This window comes from Poecilia latipinna, unplaced genomic scaffold (assembly GCF_001443285.1).
Source record: "Poecilia latipinna isolate Pla-1442-1.1 unplaced genomic scaffold, P_latipinna-1.0 Scaffold515, whole genome shotgun sequence".
NCBI classification, from domain to species: domain Eukaryota; kingdom Metazoa; phylum Chordata; class Actinopteri; order Cyprinodontiformes; family Poeciliidae; genus Poecilia; species Poecilia latipinna.
In genome coordinates, this window is record NW_015113131.1 from 56,614 (window position 1) to 78,730 (window position 22,117).

General features: G+C 38.5%; 2 protein-coding genes across 2 annotated transcripts in view; both read left to right on the forward strand.

Annotated features, from left to right (window-relative positions):
• Positions 1 to 11,545, forward strand: part of znf532 (zinc finger protein 532) — a 23,786-nt gene extending 12,241 nt beyond the window's left edge. The window contains exons 4-11 of the mRNA XM_015040537.1: positions 1,276 to 3,598; positions 3,961 to 4,142; positions 5,255 to 5,431; positions 6,630 to 6,792; positions 6,995 to 7,309; positions 7,396 to 7,508; positions 7,820 to 7,949; positions 8,419 to 11,545. Coding sequence (XP_014896023.1) covers positions 1,307 to 3,598; positions 3,961 to 4,142; positions 5,255 to 5,431; positions 6,630 to 6,792; positions 6,995 to 7,309; positions 7,396 to 7,508; positions 7,820 to 7,949; positions 8,419 to 8,922 — 3,876 coding nt within the window. The 5' untranslated portion in view covers positions 1,276 to 1,306 and the 3' untranslated portion in view covers positions 8,923 to 11,545. The remainder of the gene's footprint in view (positions 1 to 1,275; positions 3,599 to 3,960; positions 4,143 to 5,254; positions 5,432 to 6,629; positions 6,793 to 6,994; positions 7,310 to 7,395; positions 7,509 to 7,819; positions 7,950 to 8,418) is intronic.
• A 1,937-nt stretch (positions 11,546 to 13,482) lies between these two features.
• oacyl (O-acyltransferase like) lies at positions 13,483 to 18,874 on the forward strand. The gene is made up of 15 exons (XM_015040539.1): positions 13,483 to 13,734; positions 14,338 to 14,471; positions 14,566 to 14,644; positions 14,739 to 14,874; positions 14,975 to 15,159; positions 15,223 to 15,435; positions 15,500 to 15,602; positions 15,682 to 15,783; positions 16,648 to 16,813; positions 16,891 to 16,970; positions 17,054 to 17,164; positions 17,261 to 17,384; positions 17,528 to 17,714; positions 17,944 to 18,086; positions 18,194 to 18,874. Exons 1-15 carry the CDS (start codon positions 13,578 to 13,580, stop codon positions 18,296 to 18,298), a joined length of 2,025 nt encoding a protein of 674 aa, XP_014896025.1. The 5' UTR covers positions 13,483 to 13,577; the 3' UTR covers positions 18,299 to 18,874.
• The last annotated feature ends 3,243 nt before the right edge of the window (positions 18,875 to 22,117 follow it).

Sequence of the window (22,117 nt, forward strand, 5' to 3'; positions counted from 1 at the left end):
GTTGTTTTTGAAACCCTGACCCAAAATTTTAATTTTTTTCTCAATTTTTTTTTTTTTTTTTTTTTTTTTTGAGTAGGGGTTGGTGCCACCCAGAAGCTTTATGCTAACTTGCTTTGTGCATTACACAAGCAGTTTGGACATGTGTTAAAAATAACTGTGCCGCTGGAACACCAAGTTATGTCCACGTTTCAGCCTCCTAGCTGTTAGCTGTTAGTTTGTGGTAAAGTTGGAGTGTTTGGTGATAGTAATCACCCTTTTTATACTTTACCCACTTAATTGAATGCACCAATATCACTGAGAAATAAATAACTCCACAGCATGACTCCATGATGCTACCTTCACCATGCTTGGCAGCTGCCCCAGTGTTTCTATATTGAAAGCCTCACCTTGACCCCTGCATACTTGTTTGTGGTCAGTGTGGCAAAACAACTCAAATGCTTTTTTGTCATGCTGTAAAGCTTTTCTGCATGTGAGCAGCAGCAGTTAAGTATGCAAATTTTCTCAGATTGTCAGGCTATAGCAGTGAAATTGGTTTCGCTGTGCACAGTGAGACTCTTGCTTGGTTTCTGAACATTTTTATTAGTTTATCTTTCATCTGACAGTAAATGTTTGAGCCAGATCGTTGAAATTCTAACGCCACTTGGTGGTTAACGGGCTAAAAACCACAAAACATACATATAAACTGGTTTTCGAATTATGTCTTGGTGAAGTTTTGGGGAAGCTCAAAAAACTAATTTAATGCATCCATATTTTCTGAGTTTATGAGAGCAGTTGTTTGCCTGTCAAAAGGTTTATTTTGTGGGGATTTTACATGTACTACCTGAACCAGGTGTTGCCCCAAATTTGCTTGTTCTGTGTATTTCAAAATGTTCAAGAGCTCCATGTGAACCTATGCAAATCTAAAACAGTTGCAAGTGTCCGTGTGTGTGTGTGTGTGTGTGTGTTCTCACTCCTTTTCAGAGAACAATAAGACTAGATCACCAGCATTAGCGCATAAGCATTTAGTAGAGCTACCAGATTGCCCACTATGTTAGACTCCAATTACCACAAAAAAATGTTTTGAGTTAATGCCAGGAATATGTTGTATTAGATGTAAAAATAAATAATCATACACAATTATTTTTGATCATATTTAAATTAGCAAACTATATCAAATACTGAGGGAACATTTTTAGTTCAAAAACATATTCCAAAATGTTGTGATCAAAGCATCTGTCTTGGAGTGGGCAATTCAAGCTTAATTAAACCTGTTCTCAATTTATTTGTGTATTTCAGGTGACTTAGTCATCAGAACAAGGGAAGGAACATGGGAGATATGAAGACGCCTGACTTTGACGACCTACTGGCGGCCTTTAACATCCCTGACATGGTGGATCCTAAAGCCGCCATTGAATCTGGTCACCAAGATGAGCAAGATGGACAACTCAAGCAACAGAGTAATCGGGGGACTGACTGTGAAGATGAGTCTCACAACTCCTGCAGCGAACATGATGCTGGTGTTAGTGTAATTGTAAAAAACATTCGCAGCACAGACACAAGTGAATATGATGGAACCAAATTTGAAAAAGACAAGTATTTTAGCTCTCATTCCCAAGCAAGTGCTGTTGGCAATGGACTATCTAATGGCTGCTTATCAGCAGCACCACCAGTTGTTCAACACACTAAGAAAGGATTGAAAGTTCCCAGAGATGATGGATATAAAATCAGTCCTCAATCTCCTACTTTCACTCAGTTCAGTCCAATATCTAGTGCTGAAGAGTTTGATGATGAGGACAAAATTGAGGTAGCTGACACAAATGGCATACAGAAAAGCCAAGCTTTCTTTACTTCCACTGCTAAAGCAGAGGACCAGGTTTCAAAGGTTGACAACGAATCAGGTCAAAACGGGAATCAGAGTCAAAGGAGATGTTCTTACCGTCCATCTCAATTACCTTTACCAGAAAAAACCCCGAAAGACAATTTTTTCAAACCTCAAAATCAAGCCTCCATGGATGCTAGAAAGTCACCTGAGCTAGTTGATGTGCTAAGGATCCCACAAGTCAAAGACCAGTCCCCCACAAAACTGTATTCTTGTATAGCAGCTATTGCATCACTAAGTGGCAAAACATCTGACACTGCAGACTTTGAGGTGTTGGACTCTATGCCAGCACAGAAAGAGCCTAAACTGTCTAAAGAAAATCTCAGAGCAATAGAGAGACTACAGGAGCAAGAGTCAGACATTGACTTGACAAAGAACTTTCTTACCAGGGAACCAGAAAGCCCCTCTGGTGTCATCAGTGAGGGCAGCAGCAAAGGTTCTCCTGCTTCTAACACAGACACCACTCCAGTCATTCCAAAGGTTAGAATTAAAACAATTAAGACCTCTTCTGGACAGATCAAGCGTACTGTCAGTAGAGTCCTTCCGGAATTTGAAACAGAAAGCTTGAAGAATGAAGACAATAGTCCATGTCTTATGACAACCACCAGCACAATTTTTACGTCGCCAATAAGGCCCTCTTTGCCATCAGCCGTGGTAGCAACCAGCGGGTGCCAGTCAATTGAAATCACGAAACAAATGACTATTAAGCCTGTGGCAACAGCTTTCCTGCCAGTATCCGCAGTCAAAACAGCTGGTTCACAAGTTATTAACCTTAAGCTGGCTAACAACACGACAGTCAAAGCAACAGTCATCCCTGCCGCATCTGTGCAAAGTGCCAGCAGTGCTATCCTGAAAGCCGCAAATGCTATCCAGCAACAAACGGTCATGGTACCTGCCTCCAGTTTGGCCAGTGCTAAACTTGTGCCAAAGACAGTGCATCTTAGTAACCTCAGTCTTCTTCCTCAGACGGTGTCATCTGTTGCCTGTGATCTTCAGCAGGTCTTATGCTCCTCGAAACCTTCCCAGAAACAACGATCACAACAGAGTAAACAGACTGGTGTCACTGGCCAAGCTTCCAAAAAAGTCTCTCGGGTTCAGGTGTTCACAAGCTCTCAAGGCTCTGTAGTAGATGCTTTCAATAAAGTTCTAAGTAGCCTGAATCCTCTTCCTGTGTATGTCCCAAACCTGTCTCCGCCAACCTCAGCCTGTATTTCACTACCCTCCCGGGGCTACAAGTGCCTGGAGTGTGGAGACTCGTTTGCTCTTGAAAAGAGCCTGACACACCACTACGAACGCAGGAGTGTGCGAATCGAGGTCACCTGCAACCACTGTGCCAAAAGTTTGGTTTTCTACAACAAATGTAGTCTTTTATCTCATGCAAGAGGACACAAGGACAAAGGGGTGGTCATGCAGTGCTCACATCTAATCCTCAAACCCATTCCTGCAGATCAGATGATTAGTTCATCAAATTTGCCTGTGGCCCCGTGTATCACTATCAACACCCCCACATCTCAAGTACAGGTGCCTGCAAATCAAACACAAGCTAAGACTGCTGGTGGTAACCAGACTACAGTGATATCAGCTCCTTGCAGCGCTCCCCTTATGGCAGCCATGCCTTTGGAGGATGATGCATCAAAGCTTGGTCGGCACAACTTGAAATGTTTGGAGTGCAATGAAATATTCCAGGATGACAGTTCACTGGCCATGCACTATCAACAAGCACCAGAATCTAACAGTCAGGTAGGTACCATGTTATTCAAAAAAAAAAAAAAAGGCTAAGGCTTGATAAGGGCTGCAAGGGTATACAGTTGTTTGTATGGTTGCCTGGACCCAAAAAAGTCCTTTGTCTGAATCCCAGGGAGAACAAGTAAGCTCTGCATGGAGTTTACCTGTTCTCCCTGTGCATGTCTAGGTTCTCGCACGGTACTCCAACTTCCTTCCACAGTTTAAAAATATGTGGAAGTCTTCTTTTTTGTCTGTCCTGGCCTGTAGTGTTAATACCGATCACTCTGTGTCTCTGTAATATTCCTGCATTTTTGCATAATTGTTCCAGCTTGTTCATAAAAATAAAACATAAAAACATGTATTTCCTTCTTTCACAGAAAACATGCACAGTTTGCCAGATGCTTCTTCCAAATCAATGCAGCTTTCTGTCACACCAACGAATCCATCAGCACAAGTCCCCTTATATTTGTCCAGAGTGTGGTGCCAGTTGTCGCTCTGTTCACTTTCAGTCCCACGTCACCAAGAACTGCCTGCACTACACTCGCAGAATCGGCTATTGGTGAGCATATCTTAATTAAAACCAAAACTATCCACACTTCTAGTCTCTCTTTTGCTGGGATATCGTTTCCAGTGGTTGCGTACATTTCATTGTTGAAGAGAACCAATGTTTCACTCTAAGTGGTCTTTTTCTTACTTCAATGTCCAAAGACCATTTTAATTGTCATTTTAATTGCAGTTATTTAGCTTGGTTTCTTGGCAATTTGGCTTCAGCTTGACACCTAATATCGCTTCATGACACATCATTCAGGACAAAATGACAGGGACAAAAGGTGACAGTCACAATCCTTGTGGTTAAGTCATCCAAGATACAGGCTATTAAAAAATACTTTTTTTTGTTGTTTTCAAGCAATAATAGACCAGTTAAAAACCTGTTTTCAATCAATTCTTGACATTTTTGTCCCTGAAGGCCAAATGCAGAGAAATACTCACTCCCTCATTAACATACCGCCTCAATCGAAGAAGGGCTGGAGCATATCAAAGAAGTCATTAGGTGAGAGGTAGAGTACTCCATTAAGAGGCTGCCAGTCCATCATAGAACCAACACACATTACAACAATGTACACTCACACATACATCTAAAGACAATTTAGTGTGAGCCTGATAGCTTACTTGTTGGTATAGTTTTTTATTTATTTTGTTTTTCTTTTGTATTTAAGAACATAAGTAACTTTCAAATGATTTAATTTAATAGGGGACCAACAACTGTCATCAAGGATTTACAATAACTAATAGGACTTTTTCATAATTGTGGAATGCAAATTTATACAAATTTTCCTCACATATTTCTTTTTTTTTTAATTCAGACACACTGTAGGATCTTTGAGCTGAAACGACCTGTTTAAGATCATGTCACATTTCGAAATCGGATTTAGGTTTGGACTTTGATGAGGGCAATTCAGTTTTTTAGGGTAAAGGAAGGGAGGATGTCTTATTCTTTGGATTATTGTTCTGCTGCCTAACCTTTTGTTTGGAAGAGTAATGGAAAAATGATGGAAAAAAAACAACAACTTTAAACAAGGTTCAATCTGAAAACTTGGCTTGACTTTATTTTATTCATAGTTTGTTCAACTTGCCTTTGTGTTTGTTTGTTTTTTCTGTGTTGTTTTCCAGCTGTGTTCACTGTAGCACGATCTTTGTTGATGTTGCAACTCTCAAGTCTCACATCCAGAACATGCACTGTGAGGTTTTCTACAAATGTCCACTCTGCCCCATGGCCTTCAAGTCTGCACCAGGAACTCACTCCCATGCATACACACAGCATCCAGGGGCCAAGGCAGGCGAGCCCAAGTAGGTCCTTTTTTGTTTACAATGTGTTTAGAATAACAATAAAAAAAAAAAATCTATTTTATAGATTTCAACACTTTAACGGTTTATTTAATTTTGACGGCTGTATTATCATTTATCTTTTATTTAAATTAAGCCTACACATTTGCAGACACCCAACCTCTCTTTTATTCACACAAGTTAGCGCTCATGTAACGTAAACCCCATGTCCAATTCCTTTCTGTCTAGATAACCATCCTTGGCTTCCTTCTCAGCAGAAGGATTTGCTGCTTTTCATTACTGCGGCTTAAATTGTGTTTGTTTTTTCCACATGGAAACCTTTAACCACCTAACACCTAACCACACCATGCAGCGTCAGCAGCACTGACGACAAGCAATGTTCAGGAACAGTTGTTTACTTGCTGACGGGAAATGCTAAAAACTTCAAATACATTAAGCTTTTATTGCAGTAGCATAATCTCACACAGAGAACCAATAATCTACATTATTGGTTAAAATTTGTGCACACCAACAAGGAATTTGACTTTGGTCCCGTTTTGCTCTCAGTGGTCAGAAATTTAAAAGCAGATAACATAAAATTTGGTGGAAAATGAATTGTTCAAGAACGTATATACTGGGTATTTTTTATATTAAGACAAGGTCAAAGTGCAAATGTGCATAGTATCTATCTGGATACTGTTCATCAAAATGATTACACTTTTTAACGACTTGTTTTTGCAATTAGCACTCTGCAGTGCCAACCTGAAGGTAAAAGTCTAAGTGTGGGGTTTATAGAGATGTTAGCTTTCCTTTTCCTGACCGTAGACTTTTACAAGTCCTAAATGTCAGTCCTGATGATCTTCTCTTCAGACCAGATTGTTTGTTGCAATCTAGTCCTGTCATGCTTTGTGACTGAGCCAAACCACACAGTAATGGCTGTGCACAAGAGCACATGGCAATATAAATTCACATGGTATTTAGCAAACTTCTCACATTATGCAACTACTTCAAAATAACTCAGTATTTTACTGAGTATTTCGAGAGGTACTGTGGGATTTATTTAACAAACACAAATTTACGTATTTCTTGAACAAACCCTAACAGTTTTAGAATTGGCTTTTGTAAATACGACTATAGCTCAAATTGAAGAGGATGCTTTGAGTCTGTTACATTTTGCTATGTCTGAAGTTTCCTAATAATTATGACATTTTCTGTCTTCCAGGGTGATATATAAATGTTCCATGTGTGACACAGTGTTCACTCTCCAGTCCTTGCTCAGCTCACATTTTGAGCAGCATATTTCCAATTTTAAAGTTTCCGTCTTTAAATGCCCCGACTGTTCGATGCACTATGCACAGAAGCAGCTGATGCTGGACCATATTAAGGTAATCACAATTTGTTTCCTTTTTTTTTTTTTAAATCAGGATTTAGCCTTACTGTTCTATTTAAAACGTCAAACCAAGCTGAATTAAACCTTCTCTTGTAACACCTAATGCCAATCACTTTAGTCATATTAATTTAATGAAGTGGTTCATGGCACATTATGAATATTAACATGTTAAAAGGTGCTATTGTGGATCTTCTCAGGCCATCCATGGAACCCTGACGACCATCGAGGGTCCACCGAACCTGGGGATCAACCTTCCACTTAGCGCCAAGCCCACCAATTCCAACAGCGCCAACAGCAACATCCCGAAAAATAACAACAAAGACGGAGAGAACGTCTTTTGTCAAGGCAAGGGAGAAAAGAAGCCTTCGTCGTCGCCACTGAAGACAACCAACAGCAACTGTGCAGCAGACCTGAGGAGCCCTGTCAGCTCAGGATACACATGTGGAGAATGCAGCGCCCCCCTCAGGTCCAGGGAGCTGTTTGTCACACACATGAGGCGTGAACACGGCAAGGTGAATGCTCTGCAGTGTTGTTATAAAAAGAGACCGTTTTCTTTCGCTTTGTTTGTGACTCTTCAAATGTAACCTTCAAACTGCAGACACTGAAGAAGCATCCATGTCAACAGTGTGATAAGTCCTTCAGCTCCTCCCACAGCCTCTGCCGACACAACCGTCTAAAACATAAAGGACTACGAAAGGTCTACACCTGCCCGTGAGTACCACCACCACCCTACTGAGAGTGATTAATCAACAGCTGTAATTCTGTATTAACACAAATCCATAAATGTGTCCTTAATAGTACTGAGCTAAATTTTCTACACACAACCATTCAGTTCAGCTATGAAAGTAAAATTTGAGTTTTTAAGTAAAAAAAAGTTGAAATATGAAAGAACATTAAAATCAACTGGATGGTTTCTTCCACACACACACAATTTAATGTAAGAAATTATAATTACTACACAATGTGCGTAGTCCAGCAGCAAAAATGATTCTGTTTGTCTTATTATTGATATTAATTTCCAGACACTGCCCTGCTCTAAGTCAGCCCTTCACCAAAAGAGTGCTGCTGGACCAGCACATTCAGATGATTCATGGAGGTAAACACCCAGCAGGAAGGACTGAGAATGTTGAGACGCCACCTGACAAGCAAACGGTACATCCGCATGAATTTAACAACTTAAAGTTTTGGCACACAACTTAATGTGTGCCAAAACTTCTGTCTTTGCATTTATTGCTATTTTGTTTTCAACAGTTACATAAAGGCTTTCTGTGCTTTGTTACTTCTTTATATTAAGTGTTTTTGCTTTATTATTTTTATGTTTGATATTTATAAATGAAAAAATACCTTTTATTTGATTCATGTTTTATTTTTATAAATATTTTTGTTGCGTTTTTCCCAGTTTTTCTATTATCTTTCTGATTTGTTGCAATCGTGGCCTGTTATGAATTATTCATTTTCTCTCATCACAGTTTTTGAGCTGAAATGTTGGACCTAGTGTTGGCTAATCTGCTGTTTTGTTGCACTTCCTAAAGTACTGAATTCTTTGTCAGATTGATGCCAGTGAGTTTTGCACTTCATGGAAAAGCTACTACCCTGAGCTCATCTTTTGCTGTCTTTTCAGAACCGAAGCCCCAAAAGAAACCCAGATGAAGACGAGGAGTCTCCAGGCTTGAACTCCAGGTGTTCCGACTCACAACCATTGAAGAGGCTAAAAGTGAACATTCTCAAAAATCACAAATGTGCCGTCTGTGGCTTCACCACTGAGGATATTGCTGCTTTCCACAAGCACATTCCCCAGCACAAGTCTGACGGCTCATCCCACCAGTGTCAGGAGTGTGGACTCTGCTACACCTCCCCCCGCTCGCTGGCCCGACACCTCTTCATCGTCCATCGGCTAAAGGAGCTTAAGAGTCTCGGTAGATATAATGGCAGAGACCGGGAAGACGAAGAGAGTCAACGGGAAAACCAATTGGATGTTGTAGACGAGAACAATGACGGGACGCCGAATACCAAATGTAAGGTGTGTGGGAATACGTTTGAGACTGAAGGACATTTGAAAACTCACATGAGGACACATGGGATGGCGTTCATAAGGTCAAAGACCCTTAGCGCTGCTCAGAAGTGAGAGAGAGATTAATTATAACCATTCCATAAGTTCCTTAAACCTGTGGTACCTCCTGTAGATGTGGTTATCCTGTAAATACATGATGTTGTAGTGTACAACTTTATGTAAACAGTAGAATATACACGCAAGAAAATTTAATACACGTCAAAGTCTCCATTTGTGTCTTTCAGCAAAAATATCAGGAACGTTTTTGTACAGAGAATTTTCAATAGACTTTGAGTAATTTTTTTTAAGATGACCTGTTTATTTCCAAATTATTATTACCACTACGACAAGACAATGTATAAAACCACTATTATAATCTGCATTTGATTAGCAGTCTAGTTTTTAGTGCTTCTGATATTCAACAAAAGTCTGGCAGAAAAAAAAAATTAAAGCTACAGGTACAGGTATTTCCTTTGTTGAGGACCTAAATTTCAGAATATACTCTGAAACTGCAATTACAACAAATTAACTACTTTTTTTCTTTATTGCCATGATAAGAAAATGCAGCTGTGCATCTATAATTAGCCTGAAAATGCTAGATGCCAAAACAATTTAATCTATAGGAACTTTGAGTTTTTGGAAGATTTCTGGCCTATTAAAAACAAACTGCATCCAACAAAAAGTCTGATGAATAGAAAAATGAACAATGATTCCAAAACCTGAATGAATAAAGTAAAGGTCAAATAAAAATTATTGAGCACCTCAAACAATAATTTGTTTTTGCCAAATAGTCCTCAGCCAAACTCAAGAACAATTGTAAAATTTGTAAACTTAATATTTCATATTTTTCCTCGTCATGGCAGCTCTTTGAGGTAAATATATTTTTTCCAAAATACTTAAAAGATAAAATATTTAGCATTTCCAGATTGCTAGTGTCAATTTGTCTTTAGAGCACAGTGGACATATCCATAACAATGTTTAACTGATTATTAGATAGTTTTTTTTTTTTCCTTTATAATAACTTTTATATATTTTAAATTGTATGTCGATGTTGGAATTATGATGAATGTGCACTGCCTTGAATCTTACTGAAAATGAATGTAACCTTGGCAGAGAAGCTGAAATATTAATAGCACATAGCTAGTTAATAAAACATTATCGCAATAGTGTTTCAATTACTTTTTAAAGGAACAGTGAGGTTCCTTTTTTGTCAGCAGCCTCTTTCATGGAACAAGTCACAAAGTCAAGCCTGTGCTTAAATCGCCTCTGGTTGTAACGGCTTATCAATACATGATCATCAGCTTATATAAAGTAAGTATTAGCTTACTATTAGCTAATAGTTAACTTGACAGGGTCAATAGTCATCATCAGACATGACAGATGTTAAAGACATCACCAATTCTCAAGACTAAAACATATCGGATGCATAAGATTTACATAAAAAAAAAAAAAAACACAAAACAACTTTCAGGCATCTGGCCACTGGTACATCTTAAATATAAATTTCAAATACCACATCTTTCAGGTTCCTGTTTGGTCTTAACTCACTGTAACTCAACCAATTCAATGTGTAAAATTGGCCTAAACTGGCTCTGGTTGGTCTCACAGACTGCGAAACAGGCTAACCTGCACACAAGTCAGTGTTCAAAGTACTGTCATTGTCTCACTTCATGGCTAAGAAGAGGAGCAGCCAGGGTTGACCAGATGTGTGTTGACCTGGAGTCTAAATCACCAGTCAAGTATTTTGTGAAAGAGTGTTATTGGTAGTAGACAGCAGTCAGGGCTTTGTACGTTTGAAAAATGAGGAACACAGTTTCAAATTGGTGTCGAGCTACATATTCATAACAGGACCATTCAAGACCAAGCTTCAGAAACTCCCAAATAATGTTGCAATTCTGTTAAGGCTGTGTCACTTTTGCCTCAGGCAGTTACAACGCTGTGGAAAAAAAATGTTTGCCTCCTATAAGTTTCTTCAGTTTTTCCTGTTTGCTTGTTTGTTTGTTTTTTTTTAAATCATAGACGTTTCATATTGTCAACCACATTTTATCACTGAGTAAAAAAATAATAATAATAATAACTTAATGAGCCACTTTGAGTTGCAGCTAATGGTGGCAAGATGGCTATGTTTTGAAGCACCATAGCTGACCCTGACCACTACACCACCACTGAATTTCTAGGCATGATGTTCTTTTTTCTGAAATAAAGAATGTAGACTCTTAACACCATGTTTAGGCCAGTCCATGTTTCATAAATAAGATGATGAAATAGCCCTCACTCAACTCTTTGTTAGGTTTGTTATGAGAGTCTCTCTCTGATTCACCAAATCGATTACACTGTAATTGCTGTTTACTTCAAGTAACATACTGGACGCTCAAAAGTAACCATGAAAGTTCGCTTCAAATAAAAACTAGTCTCTTTTTAAAAAGAATAAAATGAAATCTTTAAGTGTCTTCTCGGCTTCTGACACACAACTCCATCCACATTCCGATAAGGATCTTAATATTTTTGCACTGTAAAGCTGCATGTGAGAAGCAGTCTGTGAATTGTGTAATAATTACGTGTCTTAACTGCTGCTTCTACCGTTTTTTAAAAAGTTCTCATGCTTGTGTGCAAAATTATTGTTTATGTCAATAAACAGAGAAAAATGCCAGAAGTGACCCAATCCTAAATGCATATTAAACATCAGCTGTTCCCTGAAAAAATATTATGAATTCACTTGTCACTGTTTGCATTGAAACCAGCAATGCCTTCCACACCGATATAAAGTGAAGATGTGTAGAAAGTTTAAAAATTAGCAAGCTTGTAAAATGGTTTATTGCACTATTATGACTTCACACTTTAAAAAAAGCCCTATATAAGATTTATTTTGCCAAAGAAACATCTCTTTTTTATGAAAGTGCTGATTTTACCCTGTAATGTTTATGTATTTGCATGAGTGGCAGTGTGGCCTTAGGGGATCAACATGACTCTTTGCAATCTGTAAATAACGTAATGTCCATTTTTTTTTTCTAAGGAAACACATTGTTTTCTGATATTTTACTATCAGAAAATAAGTGAGTTAAACATCATACCAAACTTTTCTGAGAAACTGGATATGATTAAGACAGGAGCAGAATGGCAGGTACTTTCAGTAATTTTCAGTAATTTCCAAAAGATCACTTATCTTTCTGGTTGTGTCTGCCCTTGCAATGTACTTATTGGGTAAAATGCCCTAAAATCTGGTAAAGAGCACTACCATTTGTTGTTCATTAAAGTTCACAACGCTATGGCACAAAAACAAAATCTGTGATTTACAGTTCACAGCAAGGTGTTAATAAATGTCTTATTATTGATACTAATGGCTTGCCATAGTCACCTGTTTACAGTGCGTTTTGCCATTTGCTGCTCGTTTGGCCACAATAATTTCTCCTCCGTGGTCAGACTTGTTCAAATTTGTGGAGTGTGATATGAAGACAAAAAGAAATACATGCAGGCAAACTTTTTAAAATTTTTTACTAAGGGTGCTGAAAAGTATTGATGCCGTTGTACAAATTTAAAGTGCAATGAAATGGGTTCTTTTCCTGTGCCATTAATCCTTTACGTCACTGTCACTTTCAAATTTTCATTGGTCAACACATTTTTGAATGCATTTTATTCTTGACTGACTTTTGTCATACAACACTACACATAATTTCTCTTTCAGTATTTGTAAATTTGTAATTAATTAAATTCAGTTAAGCTTTGCTGAGCAATGAAGGTTTGTGTTACAACTTTTCTTCCTGCCTGTGTCGCACTGTTTCCAGATAAAGCTCTTGCTCTCTTTCGGTTGCTTGGTGGGTGAGACAACGTCTCCCCCTAGTGGGCACTTTGCACTGATATTATCATGGGTGCCGCATATTTATTGTTATTAAGGTACTTTTTAAAATAAATGCAGGCATCTTTCTAGTGTCTCTGAAGTTCTATCAGGGATAAGTTTGTCATTTTGACCACTCGAAGCACTTTACACTAGAGTCACATTCACCCTCACAAATGCTCACACATTTATAAACTGATAGCTTATTTTATGCAGATAAATAGGCAGTTTGGGGCACGTTCAACATGGAGGAAGCTGGAATCGAACCTGCAACTTTCCTATAACAAGACGACTATTCTAGTCACAGAGCCACAGTGGCCCCCCATGTTTGGTTAAACATGTTTGTTCTTTCTTAGGTGAGGTAACTGGTGGGTAGAACAGTCAGAAATTGTACTCAAGGAAGAGCAGTGTTATAATATTACTTATGGAAGTAAAAAGTAAGAAAAAAATACTACTAGAAATATATTACATACAGGAGGTTACTACACATCAATCGCTGTAGCAATGTCGAAGTTTGCTTTGTACTAGTGATGCTCTCAAGTACATGATTCTTGTTTAAAAGCAAATTCAAAATGTGCTCTACTTAAATTCAAATTTGGTTGGTTGGTTGATGAAATTAAATTTGCCTGGTGCTTGTTCAGGAAAGCAGACCGTGATTGTGATTCCACATTAATTACTGTCATGCTGTGCAGTGACTTGTTCAGCTCTGATTTTTCTGTTTTTCAAGTAACTAGATGCCGTTCACACCTGATGCAGAAAATCCTCCCTGCACCAGTTTCCAAAGCCGTTTTCCATTTCTCCTTAAGAAGATCAATTTCATGCTTCTCTCTCCTTGGTGAGGTGACCCTTTCTGTTATTTAAGCATCTTGTGGACAAAAGAGGTGCAGTCGGCACTGAAATGGCCCTTGGTTGGCTTGTGTTTCTTCTGTTAGTGAGCAGCAGCGTCGTACTTGGAAACTCACTTAACTACAGTATATTGCAAAGATGCATGAAGGACGTCGACACATTCCTTTGGGAATTAAACCAGGACAAGCCAAAGGAATATGCTGCTCTCAGTAAGTGCTGACACCTGTGGAATATTTTCCTTGTGGTTTGGCAGACTGGGCCATCAAAAGGTTATTTTATCAACAGATCCCAGGTTTTGGTTGAAAATCACCTGGCATATATTTGGATTGAATCCTTACAAATGCAATGTAGTATACATGGTCATTAAAAAATAAAATAAAAAACTTTAAAGCAAGAACACAATAAACATTTCACTCTTTCTAATACTTAACTGGTAGTGAGTGTAAATAAATAAATACATTACTGGAAGTTTAAAGAAAAATGTTTAATGTTTTTTTAGGGTACTGTTTAGCCTTTATTTGTGTTAATTAGGATTTTCTGCTCAAAGCTATAAAACATTACTTTTAAGACAGAAAAGTGGGTTTAATGAAAAATATGTTTGTTTTCTTTGAGGTTGTTGTCATAAAAATAATCTGGCAAACGAGCCTCATTGAAACACACGTTCTAATGTATAGATTTTTTTTTTTTTCCCCCCTCTTGGGCTAAAAGTTGACCTACTTACATATCAAAGCAGATGAATGTCTCACCCAAAAGGATTTGTCATTCCTATGGAAAAAGTAAGGGGCAATGTTTCTCTCCTTTTTAAAAAAAAGTGTACGACTCCTTTGGAAAGATGGGCAGCAGTGTTAAAGACGGTAACGTGAACCAGCCTGGTTCGCCGCAGCAGTGTCGCTCTGCCATCGGCCCCAGCTTCTCTACACACTACTGCCAGGTGTTCCTGAAGCAGGTGAATACCAATAAAAATCTTAATGATGGATGGATGGTAGGTTATAGAGAAAAACTGTATATATATATATATTTTTTTTTTCCTGCTATTGCAGGGAGCAACACAGTATTTTGTGGGCATTTGTGTTCCTGACTCATGTGGGGAAGACGATGTGAAGCAGCTGGTGCAGTGTGGTGAGTGTTAAGACAGATTTTCTGCATATTTGTCTTTCTCTGCTTTGGGATTATTTTTCACATTTTCCTCACGTGGTACCTATTTTCCCAATAGACAGACTTCAGCTTAACCAGAAGTCCCTCCTTGGTCCATTACCTCCAATCCTGACCAATCAGTCTTCTCGGGAGCTAATCATGACTCACTGTATGGCTGACGCAGTTGCTCTTGATGCATCAGACATCGCCTGCATGTCAGTATATTAGTCATCCCTTGATATCACTCCCATCCCTCTGCATGCTTGTTCTTCAATGCCTATGGTCGAGTTAAACTAAATCTTTTTCCCTCCACAGGTGTGTGTGCTGTGTAATGTTAGCCATTCCTCTGGTGGCCACCCTGTTCACAGCCTTAAGAAGATCAGAGCAGAGCAGCACGGTCAATCCCACAACAGAGTTTTCCCATTTAAACGTTTATGGCAGCCTGAAAACCAATGGCTTGGCCAGCAATGAAATGAATGGGGGCACATTAGAGGAAAATGGTAAGAAGAATTTTCATTTGATCTCCTGCTAATAGACAAGTACTCAGATGTTTATTTTTACAGGCAGAATCGGCCCTGCTGGACAGTGTCTTTCTCAACGCTGTGTTTCCAGCTGCTTTCAAGCATTCTCCTTGCAGACAACTAGCAAGGGAGTCCTCAGCACCGTCCCCTCTGCCCGATGTGAAAACTACACCTCTCTGAACGGCATTCGCGTCCTCAGCTTGCTGTGGATTATATGTGGCCATTCTGCACAGTTCCCAATTATTAACAACCTAGGTAAGAAACAGTCTGCAACGTCTTCAGAAACATTGTGTTCACATTGTCGTGTCTCCCATTGTAGATAACTACAAAACATGGAGGAAAGCAGTCGAAAGCAGCCCAGTATATGTGCTCACCATCAGCGGGCCTGTTTTTCTCGCCGTTGACACTTTCTTACTGCTGGGGTGAGACTTGACTGAAATACTGCTAACCTTATCGTGGCGCATAAAGTGATTTCTAACTTCTTATAACTTTACTTTTCAGGGGTTTGCTCAGTGCCAGGTCTTTGCTGAGCTCAATCGACGAGGCAGAAGACAATTTAAGTCTCGGTCTGGTTGCCAACTATCTCTTCAAGAGGATTAAAAGGCAAAATATCATAACTGGAAGACTATATTACAGTGCCTTCCAAAATAGTTCACACCACATAGGCATTTTTCAGTATTTCATCATTGGGATTTTATTTGAGGGACCAACACAAAGAGCAACATAATTGTGACATGGAAGGGAAATGGAACCTGGTTTGTTGTTTGTTTTGCGATTAAAAATCTGAGAAATGTGTGGCGTTAGTATCTTTGCAATTAGAACTTCAGATCTTTTGAGGTATGTCTTTACCACCTTTAGCGATTGAAAGTTTTGCCCAAACTGCTTTGCAAAGTACCTCAAGCTCAGTCAGATTGGTTGAGAGAGTCTATACAGAATTTTTCCACAATTGGACTTCAATCTGGACTTTGATTTTTCCCGTTGTAACATGTAGTCTTTGATGTACACCATTCCCCTGTAGCTCTGGCTGTACATGCAAGGTCCTGAGCTGTGCTCCTATAAGCAACTTTTTCATTATATTGATTGATTTACTACCTGATACTCTGAACTTTTCTTAGCTTCATCCCTAACCTGTCTGCTCTGTTCCTTTGTGTTCACGATGCTGTTTATTCACTAATTTTATCCGAGAACCATAAAAGGCTTCCACAGAACTGCTGGACATATATTTAGATAAAACTTTTGCACAGGTGGACTCATAGTTTTGGATTTCAATTAGGGGAATTGCAGTAAAGTGAAAGCAAAACATTTTATTTGTGTTGGTCTAACACATAAAATGCCAATAAATCTATTAAAATTTGGAGTTGTAAGAAAATGTCAACAAATGTAATGGTTGAAACGAAGTATAATGTTTTTGTACAGTAAATCTGAGGACTGAAAGATTACATTTCTCTCCTCGTCTTCCCGCTCCAGGATTCAGCCTCTGCATCTGTTCACAGTGTGTCTCACCATCAGCGTCATCTCTTTGGTGCGGTGGGGACCCTACTGGTTCCCATTTGTTGAAATGTTGACGGACTGCAAGGCGTACTGGTGGGCTAACCTACTGCTGGTTAGCAATCTCCTGCCAGTCCACGAGATTGTAAGTTTCATCAGCTCTTCGTTTGTCTTCAGGAGGAATTTCAGCTCATTTTTGCCTCTCTCCAAATCTCTCCTCAGTGTATTCCCTGGACATGGTACTTGTCTCTGGACTTCCAGTGTTACGCCACAACCCCCCTGCTGGTCTATTTTTACAGACTGTATGTCCACATCCTTTAACATCATCCCAAACATCATGTAAACCAGAGTAATAACCTTTTCCATTCTGTCTCTTCTGCTTCAGTAAAAGGAGTGTGTTTGCTGTTGTGGTGGGAGGCCTTTTGGTGAGCACCACTGTGGCCAGTGCTGCTATAACTGCATGTCTGCACCTTCCAGTCTTTCAGCCATCCACAATGTAAGCCTCCTAACCGAAAGAGGTTCAGTAAATGACATCAAATTTACCTCTTCTTTTGGCGTCCGCATATTTACGTTGAAGAGCTTGTCTTTGCAGAACATCAGACAACTATGTTTTGCACTACTATGTGAAACCCTACACAAGATATGGATCATTTCTAATAGGGATCCTAGCAGGAATATACCTGACAACAAAGAAAGATCAACTATTAAAGGAAAGGGTGAGTTATTTGGATTTTCCATTCTTGGAGAATTTGAGAACCCTTAACTTTGTAATAAAGTAGAACTGAATGGAATATTTTTGCCTGTTCATTTGTCTTTTGTACATCAGCTGATGTGTAACTTTGAACTGAACTTTATTCAGTGGCAAGCAGCGCTTGGTTGGTTGTGCTGTTTTTCTCTGATGGTTTTGCTGATCGGACTGGCCTACATCCTGAAAGAAACCCCACCTTATCCATCTGTGGCTCATGCTCTATATCAGGGGTTGCACAGACCAGTCTGGGCCCTGACTGTGAGTTGGATCATACTGGCCTGTGAGGAGGGCTATGGAGGTTTGAATAAATCCAATTACATCTCCAGTTTGGCAGAAAACTTAATTTCATTTTAAAAAGCACGTATGTTTCATTCTTCTTTGTTCTTTGGTTACTTTTACCAAAAACTGTACCACAGGTATTAGGTTATGTTTACCTTTGAACTCTAGATATTGCTGTATAAAGTAAACAGTAGTAAAAGGACGGGAAGAATTAGCGTCTCAGTTTTAGTGTATATTTGTTTCTCCAGGTTTTATCAAGACATTCTTGTCCTTTGGTTTCTGGGTTCCACTTTCCAACATTAGCTTTGCCTGCTATCTGATCCATCCCATCTTCATCATCCTCTACAATGGCATGCAAGAGACGCCGATCCACTACACAGACATTAACTTTGTGAGAATTTAATCTTCATTGTTTTTTTTTTTTGTTTGTTTTTTTTAACAAATCTTTCTTTCTATTTCCTTCATATTTTTACGCCAATGGGTGTCTGTCCTCTACAGATGTACCTGTTCCTCGGCCACCTGTTGCTAACTCTGGCAGTCGGCTGTGCTCTCACTGTGTTGGTTGAGAAACCCTACCTCTTCCTGAAACCCAAATGCATCTAGAGAATCTGCCTCGTATAGTACAGCACCCTTCAACATATGTATATTGGTATCTCTTGTAAAGAGTTGGCAAATTGCTGCCGTAGCGAAATCATTACGGACAATTTGCGATGTTTTCTTGATGTAGATGTTTTCTTATTGTTGCTTAATTTCTTACGGAGATCAAAACATGTCTGCCTTATTTCTTTGATTTTTGCATTTTCTTTGTTTTTCACATTTTGAAAAACAATTCACATTTTGTCTAAGATCCTTATATTTACACAGCAGCTAAACAAAACCTCACTGACTAAATGTTCCTCAACATTTAAAGTAGGTTATATGCTGAAAATCCTGCAGTTGCATTTATGTTATAGGTATCGTTAGATGTGCTGGTTGTCATGGTACAGACTCTTTTAGAAAAAGAAAGCAATTAAAGCCATAGAGAGAGAAAAAAAGGAAACCCCATGAAAGCATGTTTGTTTTTCTAACATATATGGAGATATGAGTAATTAATATCAGTTTTCACAATACTGAGTAATTCGAATAAAAAATAAATTAAACTTTTAACCTGTCATTCACGTGACAGGTCATTGTGAATGACAACCTGTGAATGACAGGTTAAGATTTTCAGCAGAGTAAAAGAAATAAATATATTGCATCAAATCTGTTTTGTGGATTGTTTTTCCTTTCTTTCAATTTTGTTTTGTACTTTTTACAGCATTTATTTTTGTCTTTTTTTTCTAGAATTATTACCCTTCAGATGTGATGAAGTTGGAGTAGCTCTGTATTGTTTTTTTTTTTTCTAAAATATTTTATTCCTCCTTGTTCTTGTTGAAACATGATGTTTGTTTTTATTCTCTCTGGTTTTGGATACTGCTCAGCTGGAAATTTTTTTGCTTTTAGTTTTTTTTTTTTTTTTTTTTACTTTGGGACAGCTGCTGCAATGCGTAATTGTGTCAATAAGACTGAGAGACACTGATTAGCATCTCAGAAGCTCAAATAAAATCTGAACACCTACCAAAAATCCCAGAGGAGTTAAAAATTAAGAGGATTAGCTGAGGTTGTCAACACCCGATGCTGTCATCCAGGACATGTTACTGTGAAATATCGTCACCGCTGCCTGTAAACTGAGCTGTTAGCATACCATGTTAACGATAATGGTTGTCTGTCAGAGTTCTCTCAGATCCTTGGATGAAATTAGTTTATTTTTTTTCTCAGTGTCTTTCCATGAACTTTTACTCGTTTCGTAAAAGCTCATAAACTCACAAAAGTGTTTATCAGTCAGCAATGATTACATTTTTTTTCTCCCCAAACCTCATAGGATTTCCTATTACAGTTTTATATAATTTATTTTAAAATAATGGCAGTACTTTCGATACCACCTAACTAATTTGGTTGCTTTTTCTGTCTGACTCACTTCTTATGTCAGCCATTTCTTTTACGTCCCTCAAGTGTCCAAGAATGCAAATGACTTCACTGCATTTCTTCTATAAGTAGTTCAAGGCCATTTACCAGACAGTGACTCAACTGAAGAGCAAATCACAAAGAGTTTTAGTTGCCCTCAAACACATAGCCACGTTTACAGCCTTCTCAGTTACAGTGGATGTGGAGCAGGAGCTTTGTTGTGCATTGCATTGAGCTGACACAATCTCAGTGAGCAACCTCAAAGAAAAGCTGAGGCTACTACTGCTGCTTGGACTTTTTTCCATCTGTCGTTTTCCATCATGACGAACCAAGCGTTCTGAAATAAAACACTGAATCAGAGTCTAAAGATGTCATATGTAATGATTGGAACCAGAAAGGTGATAAAAGAAAATTCAACAAATGCCTTTTGTCTGTTAAACTCCATTGCTCCTTCTCTCAGTTGCTTCTCCAATCAGTTGATTTTCATCAAGAGAAAATATGGTTTCCTTCTTTCTAGGCTGGGTGTTGGAAAGCAGCGCAAAGGCCAGCCTGAAGCCAGTGTGTGTGTGAAAATATAGCTTGCTTTGGTAAGACGATCCTTTCCATTTAATGACGACATGAGACCACGAGGACACATCAACTCCAGAAGCGCAACGACCGTGCTCAAGATGCATGAAATTATACCAGGCTCCCATTGACCTTTGTTCGGAAAAAAAGGGTCACATTCGTCACCCTTATGAGTCAATAAAAAGTCACAACTACCTCACAAGTGAATTTAGTCTAATAATATGCCAATAGTTGCCTGGTAGATTTACAGGGCAAAACAAGAACAGGTGTATGGAAATCAGTGTTACACAACGGCACAACACAGTTTTAGCAGTTTGTGTCACTCCTTCTTCTCCTCCTGCTTAGAACCAAGACGTTTCAATAAACGTATCGTTTCACAACAGAAAGCTGGTTCATCCTGTACTATATTAAATTATACAAATAATAATAAATTAATCAGCCTTGCATAGCTCACCATTTATTAAAGGACCTTATTAATTGTCTGACCTTTTCTAATAAAGGATAAATTATATAATAGTTCTCATCCTAAGGATCGGGGAACATTACAATGAGCTCCTAATTGAATCAAAGTACAAATCAAAGTCATTCAAACTGACACATTCATTAACATGCATTTCCTGAGTATAAATATGAACAATAAACTCAACTGACATAAATATAAGGACATAAAACAAACTACTTCTGATTATAAGAATGAAATAGGGACTGAAATAATGAAGGAACAATCAGCAATCGATTATTAGTGAAGACCAAATGATCATTCAGAAGATTTTACTGAAGGCTCATGAACATATCTCTAGTTGTATCTGATCACTGTCTTATCTAATCAGAAGGGGCAGCAGAAAATTACAGTCTATATCTGCAAACCTGGGCATGATAGACAAAAACACTTGCAGCTGCAATTGCAATGAAAGAAGTATTGACTTTTAGAGACAATGATACACCACACTATTCCTCCTTTTATTTGCAAAAAAGAAAAAGAAAACTTGAAAATGAATAACCACTTTATTCTACTTCACATTTTTTACTACTATTTATTACTGAAACATGACAAACTATAAGTTCAAGAAGTATTAATGTATATGCAAGGCTCTATATGAGCGACTACCTTATTTTTTAAAACTTTAATCGTGTTCTCTCTCTCTCTCTCTCTCTCTCTCTCTCTGCAGCCATAACTGAGTCTGGTTCTGTTTATAATTGATCAGAAAATTCATCAGCCAAAGTAGGCCATCCCAGAAGCTGTCTGGAAGTGCACGTATCAGATTTTAAATGTTCGGGATCAGCACATGCTCACAATATCAGGTAACTAACTGTGTACTTGCGGGGGACAGCATCTAAAAATAACCCCACACCCCGAGATCACCGGCTCTGCCCGAGCCTTCGCTGAAGTCCTACATCATAGGTCTATATCCTCTACGGCACGGCCATGAAAAGGGTACGTACTGTTTGTTTGGCTGGAAATCCCCCCAGCAGATGAGACAAGAGTTTTAATTATAATAGTTTTTTTTATCAGCTTCAGCTGTGGGGTGGCTCATCGTTTGATTGTGGCTTTCTGGCTGAAACAAGCACTCTGCTGCTGCATGATTCACATTTTATTGAGCATCAGTTTTCATCTCCTCAATTGAACTGGAATTATAATGCCGTCAGTTTTTCCTGTTTTGTAATTTGTAAAAAAAAAAAAAAAAATTAGACACGGTTCGAAGTTTGTAACATCAGTTTGTTGGGGTTTTCATTTTTCATCCTGAAACTAGCTCACACTTTAATGGGAGGTCTGTTCAGAATCAGATAGAGAATAACAATTTTTATTATTTGGCAGCATATATCAAGCTCTTTCTGAAGTTTAAAAAAATCAACCCTACCAGACAGTCTGAT

Excerpts from the sequence above, each read along its gene's own strand:
- oacyl (XM_015040539.1), top strand. The coding sequence starts at position 13,578 with ATGGCCCTTGGTTGGCTTGTGTTTCTTCTGTTAGTGAGCAGCAGCGTC. Across the intron at positions 14,645-14,738 it reads GAAGCAGCTGGTGCAGTGTG|ACAGACTTCAGCTTAACCAG; the intron begins GTGAGTGTTAAG and ends TTTTCCCAATAG. Across the intron at positions 17,165-17,260 it reads GTCTTTCAGCCATCCACAAT|AACATCAGACAACTATGTTT; the intron begins GTAAGCCTCCTA and ends TTGTCTTTGCAG.